Source organism: Manis pentadactyla, chromosome 16 (assembly GCF_030020395.1).
Source record: "Manis pentadactyla isolate mManPen7 chromosome 16, mManPen7.hap1, whole genome shotgun sequence".
In the NCBI taxonomy this organism is placed as follows: domain Eukaryota; kingdom Metazoa; phylum Chordata; class Mammalia; order Pholidota; family Manidae; genus Manis; species Manis pentadactyla.
This window is the reverse complement of record NC_080034.1, coordinates 35,759,594-35,773,286: the sequence shown is the minus strand read 5'-3', so window position 1 is coordinate 35,773,286 and position 13,693 is coordinate 35,759,594. Positions and strand designations below refer to the sequence as shown.

Below are 13,693 nucleotides of genomic sequence, written 5' to 3'. Positions count from 1 at the left end.
GCCATGTGACCACTTTCTGAGAATGGACTGAAAGAGGAATACATGAATATAAATACCTGGTATTAAGGAGAAAGTCATGTCCTCTCTTTCCCACTTCCCAGTGGCTGTACTGTGGACATGGTGAGCAGTCATCTTGGACCCACTGGATGAGGACATGATGGAGCATAGAAAGAAGGAGCCCAGGTATTTTTTTTACAGATTTTATAGAGCAGAGCTGCCACACTAACTTAGGCTTTTATATGAGAGAAAAACTGTAAACATCTATTATGTTAAAAGCAGTTATTTTGCAGTCACACTTATATCTTAATAAATACAGTTGCCTCCTATCGTTTGCCTATATACACGCTAAAATCTCTCCTACCTCAATCTGTCCCTTGGCCCTGAGTCACCTCAAACAATCTGTCCCTTGGCTCCATGTTTCTAATTGGCATCCAGTCTTTCTATGTGTTAGAGCAAGCAGATACTGACTCTTGACTGATGTAAGCAGAAAAGGCAGTTTGAAGACTGGTGGGGAGGGCTAGAGAACTGTCAGTTACCTATTGCCACAATAATGCCACGTTAACAAGCACAAGACCTCAGTGGCATATAACAGTGAACAGTACTTAGGTCATGGTCTGTGGGCTTCAGTTTATCTGGGCTGGTCTGGTCTCAGCTGGACCCACTTGGGGGACTGAACTCAACTGTTAGTTGACCAGCACTTCTGTTGATTTGAGCTGGACTCATTCATACGTCAGAGGCACAACTGGCTACTGGCTAATCTAGAATGGCCTCAACTGGAGTTACTCAGGGAGACTTGGCCTAGTGCCACATGTCTCTCCGCATTCATCAGGTTAGCCTAAGCATACTCTAATGGCAATGACAGAGAGCAACAGTGAGAGTGTTATAGACTGAATGTTTATGTTCTCCCCAAATTCGTATGTTGAAAACCTAATCAAGTCTATTAGAAGGTAGGACCTTTGGAATGTGATTAAGTCATGAGGGTGGAGCCCTCGTGAATGAAACTAGTGCCCTTATAAAAGAGGTCCCAGAGAGATCCCTTGCTCCTTCCATCATATGAGGACATAGGAAGAAGTTGGCAGTCTGCAGTCCAGAAGAGGGCCTTTCCAGCCCTGATTTTGGGCTTCCAGCCTCCAGAACCACGAGAAATAAATTTCTGTTGTTTATAAGCCCCCCAGTCTGTGATATTTTGTTGGAGCAACACAAATAGACTAAGACAGAGAGCAAGCACAATCACACAAGTGTGTTTCAAGCCTTTGCTTGTGTAAGGTTCGCTAACATTCATTGACCAAAGCAAGTCGTAAGGGTGAGTCCGGAGTCAGAATGGGAAGGTCCAACAAGATGGCCTGGATGTGGGCCATTGCTGTATTCAGTCTCCCACACCACATTCAGAGATTCTGCTTTTAGGGAAGAAGCCGACATCCCACCACAGAGCTTGGCCACTGAAAACACTGCTACTGAGTGGTCTGAGTGGGGTCCAGGTGGCAGGACTGGGGCATCCTGCCTAACCCAGGGCCCCATGGTGAGGCCCTGTGGCCAGGCCTCAAAAGGATCCCAAGGCCCGGGCTGCCCCAGCTGACTGTTTGGGCACCCACAGCACTGAGCCATGGCCGCCCAGGCAGCCATGGGGGCTCTGCTCTGGAGCAACACCATGTGCCTGGCTCAGCTCTTCCTGCAGGCCGGCCTGGCCTACCAGGGCCACAGCACGCTAGGTGAGAAGTGCCTGGTGCAATTCTGAGACTGATGACCTGAGGTGGTAAAATGCCTGCATGATGGGATGAAGTGAGGGGAGTGATGCAGGCGCTGGGAGGGTGTTAGGCCACTACTGACCTGGCAGTGTCAGAAGGAGGGCTATCTGCTTTCTGACTGTGGTTGCCTGCAGCTCAACCAGAATGTAAGGTCTTTCCAAATAAAATTTGCTGGTGAGGGGAAGAGGCGTGAAGTACTCGAGCAGATAATGGGTGAGGGTGAAAGCATGTGTACACCCTGGAGCTGCCAGTTGAGGACCATGACATTTTTTACTGTGAGAGCCACTTGCACTGGACATGGGTCCCCATGGGAAAGATCATGGGTAGAAATCCTGATGTGAACCCGGAAGCCCTGGAAGAATGTAAGAAATTCCTGTGGCACAAGGAACTGCCACAGGAGAACATCTTCATGTCCGTCCAGACAGAAATCATGGCTCTTATTCCTGACCAGGTATAACAGCCCCTTGGTCCCTAACCTTGCAATGTAATAGCTGGGGTCTGTGATGTTGGCTGCTGCTATGACCAGGAATGAGCATCAGGTTTAAGAGAGCTGTTGGGAGTGTACTGTTTCATTTGTGTTGTTGGAGAAGACATGATTCCTCCTTTCGATCAACTCTGCTATGCTTGGAGGGTACATGGAGTCCTGGGCTGGTCCCTGCTCCTGTGTGTGCAGTCCTCATTTGCCAGCTCACCCTTCCTGGGTCCCTTCCACCATGACTCTGTTTCCTCTAGACAACTTGCTTCCTGTGAAGTATATTTGCCTACTGATCCTCAGACTTTGGTACAAACAAGGAGATCCAAGTATGACTATAGATAACTTATATTTTACTATGCCGCAGGTGTCCCTGGCTGGACAGTGCATGGAGGAAGCCCCAGTTGCCTTCCTTCTAAATTTGGATTTTCAGTGTTTTACTGACTTGGAAGTACATCAGGAACAAGGTGGGATTATCAATTTGAAGATAAAGAATTTTGCCATGTGAGAAACACTTTAAAGTAATGGATCAGCCTCCAGAAACATGCATGCAGAAGAACATTACATTTGCAGATGGAACAATAATACAATCAGTGAAATAAGCATCAAAAGTTTTAGGGTAGAAATTAATTCCCACCAGAAAGGAATCATAACACGGAGATTTACAATAAAATGTTTAAGCTCTAACAGTGGTAATGAAAAGGAATCATCTGGAAATCCAGGTTACCGTCTTGGCAGGCCTGTTCGAGCACTAAATATCAAAAGCATGAATAATGCTATGACTTTATGCCTTTGGCATTTGACTGGAAGGGGTTTCTATCAGCCACTCTCAAACCCATTTTATTTGGAGAAAATGTACTATCAGGGGGTCTTTTAGAAGTTGGGATGAATGAAAATTGTACTCAGCTCAGGTTCCCCTCCAGGAGCTGGCAGCTCCCATGTGGGCTCAATTGTGAGGATGAGGCTGACCTCTTTCACGTCAGTGTGGCAGTCCAGTTCACTGAGATACTGCACACTTAACCTTGGCCACAGACGAGATTCCAGATCAATTTTTCCAACTGTGTGTGTAACAGAAATAAGGTGTGTTGGCCACAACTTCTATATCCATTGACATGGTTTTCTCAAGGAGAGCCTTACTGTCATCAGCATGTTGTTAAGTGCTTCCTATTGGCATCCTTCTTGACATTAGCTTTATTCCTCAGAAACATCTGGACCAGGGTATGGAAATCTTGAATACAGTGACCATCTGACTTCTTACAGACCACAGACTTTTACTTCCCCAATTCTTTTACTATTCCTGTGTGCCCCTCTGTAAAATTTTAATGAAGTGTTTAATTTTTGTGGAACTTTAAAAAAGAAAAGACAAGAAAACATTGCTATCATTACTGATGAGCATTTGACGCCAGAGTTACACTGAGAGACTTTCTAGCACCGGGGCATCGCTGCAGCCATGGCTATTCCCATAAACTGGGTTTTGCTGTCACAGCTGGCACTGCCCACCAATAGCATGGATTCTTCTTTTGCTACTGTTCCTTTGCATCATAAGCTCCTCCTAGTTCAAAGTCTAGGTTGGGCAGATTTATTAACAGAGCCTATGGCACATGCACATGACTTAGTTCACAAGGAAGGATGGGAAAGTGAGTAGCTGGCACTTTGAGTGATGATACTGGAAGGTGGGCTGTGTTCCCCACAAGGTTTCAGGGTGTAAAATTCTCTATACAATGGAAAGGGGCTTATATCATGGGCAGCTACAGTACCAAAACAGAACAACAGGGAAGAGGAAAAAGACAACATCAGCCTCTCATTCTCTTCACACCTAAGCTTCTTGAAGGAGTTCTCCTGGCTCACTTTTCCCTTCTACTTCTCTTCCATTTTATTTCTACAGTAATCAGCTATTGCCACACTAATGACATAAAATCAGTGGTTTACAACCACCAGCATCGATTTTTCTTATTCATGCTTCAGGCTACACGTCGTCTGGGTTTGCTCCTTGACTTTGGTGTGGGTTTTTGCCTGCTCCACTGTCTCTTATCCTTCCTGGACCAGCAGCTCCCAGGATATGTTCTCATGGTGAATGGCAGGAGTGTGAGAGGGTGAGTGGAAACATCTGATGTCTCTTAAGACACACTGTCACTTTTGCTCACATTCCACTGGCCAGAAGAAGCAGGGAAATACCCTCTTTTATCTCTCGTGTACTGCAAGGCCACATGGCAAGAGGGAATCAAGAACTGAGAACAATAACCTAGTTAACCATAATTCTACATCCGGCTTCTGACCTTGCTGAACCACTTGGGTCAATAATAACTCCACAGCTGCCAAATCAAATAGTTTCCAGAGGATGAGGAGATAGGCAGGTGCCAGGCCACACAGTATATTTTAGAGCATGGTTAGTTTGGATTTCATTCTAAGTGTGATGGAAGCCATTTAATGGTTGGATATGAGACTGTGTGGTCTTTCTATGATAGAAATCTGGTCATGTCATGACCCTACTTAAACTTTCAATGAATATTTCATTACCTAAAGAAAAGGTAACATAATCTTTATATGGCATTAGAAGTCCTCTGTGATAGGCTCTTGCTTCAATATCTACTATTACTGCACCCCTTTCTTTGCATTCTTATTCTTGCCATGTAGTGCTACTTATGTTTTATTTTAGTTCGGATTCTTCTAGGAGCTGATCCTGAGTGCGAGTAGATTATTTGGGAAGTGATGGGAACACCAGAGGAAGTGGTAGGAAATAATATAGGAATATGACAAACCCACAGCTAACATCATATTCCATAGTGAAAAGCTGAAAATTTTTCCCCTAAGAACAGGAACAAGACAAAGATGTCCACTCTCACCACTTTTATTCAACACAGTACTGGAGGTCTTAGCCATGGCAATCAGACAAGATAAAGAGATAATTCAAATTGGTTAAGGAAGAAGTTAAACTATCACAATTTTCTAGGTAATGAGAGATTCATTGAAAGTTTAAGTAGGGTCAATGACATGACCAGATTTCTATCATAGATACCACCAATCCTAAAGATACCACCAAAAAAGCTATTAGAACTAATAATTGGATACAGCAAAGTTTCAGAATACAAAATTAATACACAGAAATCTATTGTATTCCTATATATTAACAATGAACTAGCAGAAGAGAGAAATCAGGAAAATGATTTTATTTACAATTACATCAAAAAGAATACCTAACCAAGGAGGTGAAAGAACTATACTGTGAAAACTACAAGACACTCATGAGAGAAATTAAAGAAGGCACAAATAAATGAAAATCTATTCTGTGCTCAAGGATAGGAAGAATTGATATTGTCAAAACAGCTATCCTGCCCAAAGCAGTTTACAGATTCAATGCAATCTCCATCAAAATTATAACAGCATTTTTCAATGAACTAGAACAAATAATCCTACAATACGTATAGAACCACAAAAGACCCTGAAGAGATGAAGCAATCCAGAGAAAGAAGAACAAAGCTGGGGGGATTATGCTGCCTGACTTCAAGCTATACTACAAAGCCACAATAATCAAAACAGTATGGTACTGGCATAAGAACAGACCCATACATTGATGGAACAGAATAGAGAGCCCAGATATAAAGCCATATATATAAAGCTTATATATAAATATATGGTCAATTAATATACAATAAAGAAGCCATGAGTATACAATGAAGAAACAACAGTCTCTTCAATAACGTGTTGGCAAAACTGGACAGCTACATGTTAAGAGAATGAAACTGGATTACTGTCTAACTCCATACACAAAAGTAAACTCAAAATGGATCAAGGACCAGAATGTAAGGCATGAAGCCATAAAAATTTTAGAAGAAAACATAGGCAAACATCTTTTGAACATAAGCATGAGCAGTTTTATCTTGGACACATTTCCTCAGGTAAGGGAAACAAAATAAAAAATGAACAAGTGGGATTATATCTAACTAAAAAGCTTCTGTACAGCAAAGGACATCATCAGCAGAACAAAAAGACAAGCTTCAGTATGGGAGAATATATTTGTAAATGATTTATCTGATAAGGGTTAACATTCAAAACATATAAGGAACTCATACTCCTCAACACCCAAAAAACAAATAAAAAATGGGTGGAGGACCTGAATAGATATTTCTTCAAAGAAAAAATTTAGACAGCCAACAGGCACATTTAAAGATGCTCCACATTGCTAATCATCAGAGAAATGCAAATCAAAACTGCAATGAGATATCGTCTCACACTAGTCAGAAAAGCCACTTTCCAAAAGACAGGAAATAACAAGTGTTGGCAAGGATGTGGAGAAATGGGAACCCTCCTACAATGTTGGTGGGAATGTCAATTGGTGCAGCTGCTGTGGAAAGCAGTATGGAGCTTCCTCAAAACTAAAATAGAAATACCATTTGACTCAGTAATCCCACATACAGGAATTTACCTGAAGAAAACAAAATCCCTGATTTGAAAAGACATATGCAGTCCTATTTTTATCACTGTATTCTTTACAATAGCCAAGATAGGAAGCAACCCAAGTGGCTATCAGTAGGTGAATGGATAAAGAAGAGGTGGTACATAGACACAAAGGAATATTATTCAGCCATAAAAAAAGAAATGCTGCCATTTGCAACAACATGGATAGATCTAGCGAGTATTATGCTAAGTGAAAAAGGCCAGGCAGGGAAAGACAAATACCACATGATTTCACTTATTTGTATAATATAAATACAAAGCAAAACAGAATGAACAAAACAGCAGTAGACTCATCAACACTGAGAAGGAACTGGTGGTTACCATGGGGGAAGGTGTGGGATGGGTGGTTAAGGGAGATTAAGGGGCATAAAAATTCTTGATCATAATGTAGGTTGGTCAGGGTATATTAGCACAGCATGGAGAATACAGCTAATGATTCTGTAACATCTTCCTGTGTTGACAGAGAGTAGCTGTGCTAATGGGGGTGAGGATTTAATAATATGGGTAACTGTTGAACCACTGTGTTGAATACTTGAAAGTAATATAAGATTGTATATCAATAAAAAAGTCTAATTCAAATACAAAAAATTGGAAAAAAAGAAATTGTAAGTAGAGGACTCTCAATGTTGTCTGCCTGCAAAATTTTAACTTTTCTCTCCATTTTCATTCAAAGGAGAATGACACAGTTTAGACTGGGACAAAGTAGAGCTAAGGGAATGAACTATGTATGGCTTGAATGTGGACTCAAAAGGGGTGGGTGTATCCCTGTCCTTAGAGAAAGTTCTATGGAAGAGATAAGCCCTGAGTACAGACATGTAAGAAAAAAGAGAGAGGCATGAAAACCAGTAGGAAAGTCATTTCAGAGCAGAAGCTCCATGGGGGAGATACAAATCAAAGAAAAAAGCCTTTGGACCTAATTACAAAGATTTACTGGCAGACTTTAACCTCAGGAAAGGGGGTAGGAAACTGGCTTAGACGTAGAAAACAAAGAGTAAGAATAATAGGGTTTCTCTGGGTTGAATAATGTTAACAGCATTCCCTGGGAATCACTATTATTTTAACATTTCATAAATGATTAGGAAAAAGGAATACTTTGAGACATTTCTAGGTACACAAATTATACTCTGCTTTCCCTACAGTGAAATGCCAATTCAATAGGGAGCATTTTCTGGAACATTTCTAAAGCCATGTGAATAGGCTGGAAAGTGGCAGGTGACTTGCCATGTGGACAAGTGTAAGGCAGCTCACTTAAGGGGAGATAATTCAGATGACACCTTTAAGATAATAAACTCTAAACTGCCAGTTGCCACAAAGGAAAGGGATCTAGAAGTCACTGCAGATTATGCCTTCAAGATATCAGGTCTTGTAAAGTAAAAAATATCAGCAAAAGTTCTGGCTATCCAAAATAAAGACAAAACATCAGCTGCAACATAAACCCCTCCTGGAGCTCAGTGTAGTGCTGGTCACTGCATCCTAAGAAAAAGAAGAGCCAAAGAAAGGCAGCTAAAATGATTAAAAAGATAGTGGGGCTTTTGTTTGATGGATTAAATGCCCACAAAGGTGACTGTCTGAGACAAGGTAAGATGAAAGTCTATAAAAGCATGAAAAATTCAGAGAAAGTAAAAATAGCCCTTTTAATACAATCTCATGATCATGAAATTAGAGGACAAAAGCAGCTTGAAAATAGAGTAATGTCTATGTAGAAAGAAGGCATTGGAGGACATAGGTCCTTTAGAAAGGGGTTCCTTAAGTGTTTTCCAGTATGTGGACAGACTATGATAGCAGTAAACAGGAGTAGGGGTGAGGGACAACCAGCCCACTTTAACAGTCATTTTTTGGGACAAAAACTCTCTGGAATAGGGTGTGTTCCCTGCCTCCCCACCAGCTGTCACTGTGGTATACAGCTACAAAAACTCAAAAAGAGCAAAAAACACTGACAAGACATTCAATGGACCCACAATGCTACTACTAAATCTTATTTTGAGCTAAAACTAGATTGAAAATAAATTCAAGGGTAATAGACTTCTAACAGATGAGTAAGGGACATTAAGTTTGAGGGTACACCCTTAGTTTAGTGGATTCATGCCTTGGAAATATGCTATGTCCTCGCAAGAAAAGCTACTTGGTTGTCTGAATGGGATGGACAAAATAAGAGTATTTCCTAACACTGTCAGCATCTGGGTTCTCATAGTCAGAAACTGCCAGTTAATTGATTGAAAATGGGATTAGATCATCTGAATTTCACCCACAGCACAAACGCTTTAATAGTGATCAGCTATCTGAGGAGAGGGAGACTCTTAGGAACCAACCGTTATTCACGCGTTAGCAGTTAGCAGCCCTCGGCTCTCGAATCCGTGATGATCTCCCTTCACAGACTAAAAAAAAGGTGGGGTCCAAACGGAATGAGGCAGTGGGGCGTGGGTACTAACCAGAGTGTCACTGAGTTGGGAGATGGTAAAAACGGGCTATAACCAACACATGGGCCCTCATTTTTAGGTCAAAGTACATCAATACATATGCTCTCTCAACAAAAATATCAGGAACCTCGTTCCCCCCAAAGGATACAGTAGTACCCTTCTCTCCTTCCCGTAGGTCCCTTTCTTTACCTGCTTTTTCCACTCCCGGGATGAGGAACTTTCGGCTCCGCCTCCCTGCTGCTCCTCGGCTCCGCCTCCCGGGTCCACCTGTATGCCCGACCCCTGACGTTACTGTTCGGCTTCAGCGGACTGCAGGATTCCGGCTCTCGATTGGTCCGTTTGACCACGGCCTGAGCAGCTCACCAATGGCAGCGGCGCTGAGTTGGGGGGCGCCCACATCCAAGATGGCGCCCCCAGGAGCTGGGAGCGGGTGACCGGCGGCGGGGAAGCGGCCTGGGTTGGCCCTCTGATTGCGGGGTCTTGGGGGCATCTGGCCGATACCCCCCTGGCCCGCCTACAAGGCCTTCCCCGGGCCAGAGCAATGGCCGCCGAGAACAGCAAGCAGTTTTGGAAGAGAAGCGCTAAGCTGCCGGGAAGGTGAGCCCAGGACGCTTGAGAGGAAGAGGGGACTGGATCAAACCCTTCTAGGTCCTAAACCCTAAAACCCGCGGACCTGGGGCCCCAGTGACCCCGGAAGGCTGGTTTGGGGGACCTGGACTGGGGGATCTGGAGTTGTCTGGAGGCAAAACGGTAGCTGTCAGGCAAAGGAGCGGGCAGCAAGCTTTGGGGATGGCTGGATGTGGAAGCGACTAGGGGTCTGGGAGCGCAGGGCTCTAGAGGGGCTGTGTTCAGTCTGGAGGTGGTGGAGTCCGGGCGTAAGGGGCAGGGGAGTTGGGAGAGTGGCCACTGTTGGTCTTGGGTTCGGAGGGCATCTCTAGAGATGCTTCTCACTTTATACGGAACTCCTTCTTGGGGGTCTCCAGCACGCACAGGTGGTTGCTTACACAAGGATGGCCCCTGCCCTTGCTCCCCCAGCGCGGCCCGTACGAATCTTCCTCCTGGACTCCCCGAAGATTGTGGTGGCAGCTTAGGACTGTCTGCGGGGGTGAGGGAAAGTGAGGAAAATTCCCAACCTCGACCTCTTTATCCTGAGTTTACCCTTCCCATTAGGAATTATTCCAGGGTGACCCAAGAATCGAGGTTATTTCTTTAACATTTTCTAAGAATTTGTTCAACACCATGTGACCTCTTACCCCCTGCATTTAATGTTCTTGTGCGAATGCACTAGATTCTTTCATTCTTAAGTCCTTTAGTTGGAGAACATACCTTCTAAACTACTCCGCCACCCTCTGCGCGTTTTGGTGTGTGTTGGGTTGCTTGGCAAGTGTACATCCATCAATTTGATGTTGGTTTATAGTTTCAGTTTGTTTTGGGCGAAGTCCTGAGAAGTACAAGGTGTGTATGATTCAGTAGTGAATTTAAGTTAATTTCTTGAGCCACAGTCTACTTGGTGACGAAATCCATGTTTGGTTGTGCTCCACACGCTACCTGTCCTAATTGATTCAGGTCTTTTCCTTCTGGCATAATCCTTTGAATTTGTGGCTTTATTTTTAAGATAGCAAGAGAGAAATGAGGGTCAGTGGTGGCTATATAGCAGTCTTATTTTATTTAGGATCCTATTAGACATGTGGAGAACAGAGTGGGATTCAGCTTTTAGTAATATAGTATTAAAATAATGCAAAGGAATGCAGAGATAGCTTCAGATTAAGTGCTCTGGAATCACGGTATAAGCATTAATGCTAAAGACTTCTATGTTTTTAGATAGGCACCACTTCCTGTCAACTGATTCCTTTTCCTTCCTGGTCTAGTGAGCTTTCCAGTCTGGCTAACTGCTGTTGTCTGGGGTTTTCCATGGTGAGATCACTACATTTTGACATCCTAAGATTATAATCAGATTCAATGGGAAAACTGTTAAATCAGGAAGAAGCATTTGAGATGTGGGACATGGCATGGTCCTTTGTGCCTCTTGATTGCTGGTTGTTATTAACAATTTTTGTTTTCTGTTTTTCCTCTTTCGGACTAAAGGAACAGTCAACTTTTTTCAAAACACTACTTTTGTGAGATAGGAAGAGGAGTCTAATTTTTTCAAGTTTCTGGCTTTTTCATTTTGGAAGAATATAGTGAGATAGAGGAGAGAACATTAGAGTTCAGAAAAACTTGGGTTATTATTTGGACTTTCTTACCTGTGTAATCAAGGACAAATGATTTACTCGATTTCTCTCTAGGGCTCAGTTTCCTTACCTATGAAACAATACTTTCCTCAGGGTTACTGTGAGGACTAAATTAAACATCCTGTTTGTAAAGAACCAAGGACAGTGCTTATTTAGCACATTAGAGTTGCTCAGTAAATACTAGTTATTAGTATTACTAGTTGTATTACTAGTTATAGTTCTTATTAGAGCAAGTAAATGTTTGAAAGAATGTCTCTCATATCCTTACCCCAGTACTAGATATTTATGTTCATTGTTTATCTTAAGGCATTAAAATGTTGCCATAATTCACAATAATTTTTAGTACCTTGATTGTTGAAAAGAAATACTGTTCAGCTGTTGCTTTTAGCAGGGAAGCCCCAGGAGTCCTTCTGGTGATGGAAGAAAACTAAAGTCCTTTTAGACAGAGAGTGCTTTGATGTAAGAAAAACATTAGGGCATTTTCTCAAGAATAGACCTTTTTCATGTGTATTCTTTCAGTCTTACTGAAGAACTTTCTCCTGAGTTGAGGAAATGGTATACATGATGGTGTCTTGGTCCATTGTAACCTACAAGTGAAACTAGCTTGCTTTTCTTTGCAAATTGAGGGTAAAAATTCAAAGTGGTGGCAGGTTACTTTCAGTTTCTTTGATCATGATCCAGCAACCTTAATGACAACAAATAGGAATTTTATTTAGTAAAATAGCCCAAGTTCAAAAGGAATTAAACATCCTTTTGAAAATTAACAGCTTTATTGAGATAGACTTCACATACCATAAGAATTCACCTTTTAAAGTGTACAATTCAGTGCTATTTAGTATATTCATCTAGAGGATAGATGGTTTTGTGAAACCATCACCACTAAATTCAGAATATTTTCATCACCCCAAAAAGAAACCTTGTATCCATTAATAGTCACTCCCATCCTCACCCTCCCTCCAGCCCCTGGCAACTGATTTTTACATTTCTATGAATTTACCTATTTTGGACATTTCATGTAAGTGGAATAATATGATATGAGGCCATTGGTGCCTGGCATCTTTTATTAAGCATAATGTTTTCAAGGCTCACCCATGTTGTAGCATGTACCACTATTTCATTCCTTTTAATGGCTAAATAATATTCCACTGCATGGATATTCCTCATTTTGTTGTTTCATTCATCATTTGATGGACATTTGGGTTGTTTCTACCTTTTGGCTGTTATGAATAATACTATGAAATTCATGTGCAGGTTTTTGTGTGGATGTTTGTTTTCCATTCTCTTGAGTATACATAGGAGTGGAATTGCTGGGTCATATGGTAACTTGTTAGAACTAAACATCTTTTCAATTATTCTCAGTTATTCATAAGAGCCCGATGTACTTAATACATCAAATAGTCCTTGTATAGCACCTAGGAAGATAGGAGGCAGTATGAACCATGTGGTTAGGACGTAGGCTCTGGAAACTTACAACCAGTAGATAAATAAGTTCTGGAGATGTAATGCACAGCATAGTGATTATAGTCAACAACGCTATATTATAAACTTCAGAGTTGCTAAGAGACTAGATCTTAATTGTTCTCACCACAAAAAAGATATAATTACGTGACTTGATAGAGGTGTTAGCTAATGCGAAGATATAATCATATTGCAGTATATCAATGTATTAAACCAACACATTGTATGCTTTGTTTTCACATTGTTCACTTGAAACTCACACAATATTATACGTCAATTATATCTTAAAAAAAAGAAAAAGAAAGAAAAAGAATGCAGGCACTGGAAACTGATCTCCTAAAAAATCCAAACTCTGTCACTTTGTAGCTGTGTGACCTTTTGTGGGCAAATTGCTTAACCTCTCTGTGCCTCAGTATCCTCACCTGTAAAACAGGGACAGGGTATCTACCCCAGGGTATCCAGTTATGAGGATTAAATAGGATAATGCATAGAAAGTGCATAGGAGGCACACAATAGTACTAGCTATTACAAAAAGTCTTTGAGATTACAGTAGCACTTGTTTTATTTGTTTCTCCCCCTTGCTTTAGTTTCTGAAACTGGATTGGAAAACTTTGCTCAGTGGAGTGTCTGGAGACCCTAGTGAGCCCTGGGCAAAAACAAAAACCCACACCATCTGTTGTTAAATAGGCAGAGGGTTTATGGAGGTACAAAGCAGTCTAATACAGGGTGGCTGTGGCTATCAGGCTATCTATCTATCTATTTATTTATTTATTTTTTGAGAGGGCATCTCTCATATTTATTGATCAAATGGTTGTTAACAACAATAAAATTTTGTATAGGGGACTCAAAGCACAATCATTAATCAACCCCAAGCCTAATTCTCAACAGTCTCCAATCTTCTGAAGCATAACAAAC

The 13,693-nt window shown here is 41.7% G+C and overlaps 1 protein-coding gene and 1 pseudogene across 4 annotated transcripts in view; both read left to right on the top strand.

The window, feature by feature from the left end:
* Positions 1-1,603: 1,603 nt before the first annotated feature.
* Positions 1,604-3,237, top strand: LOC118927627 (tectonic-2-like; annotated as a pseudogene).
* A 6,248-nt stretch (positions 3,238-9,485) lies between these two features.
* Positions 9,486-13,693, top strand: part of TBC1D22B (TBC1 domain family member 22B) — an 84,514-nt gene continuing 80,306 nt past the window's right edge. For all 4 annotated transcript variants that reach the window (XM_036916152.2, XM_036916153.2, XM_036916155.2 and 1 more), the window contains exon 1: positions 9,486-9,686. In XM_036916152.2, coding sequence (XP_036772047.2) covers positions 9,631-9,686 — 56 coding nt within the window. In that variant the 5' untranslated portion in view covers positions 9,486-9,630. The remainder of the gene's footprint in view (positions 9,687-13,693) is intronic.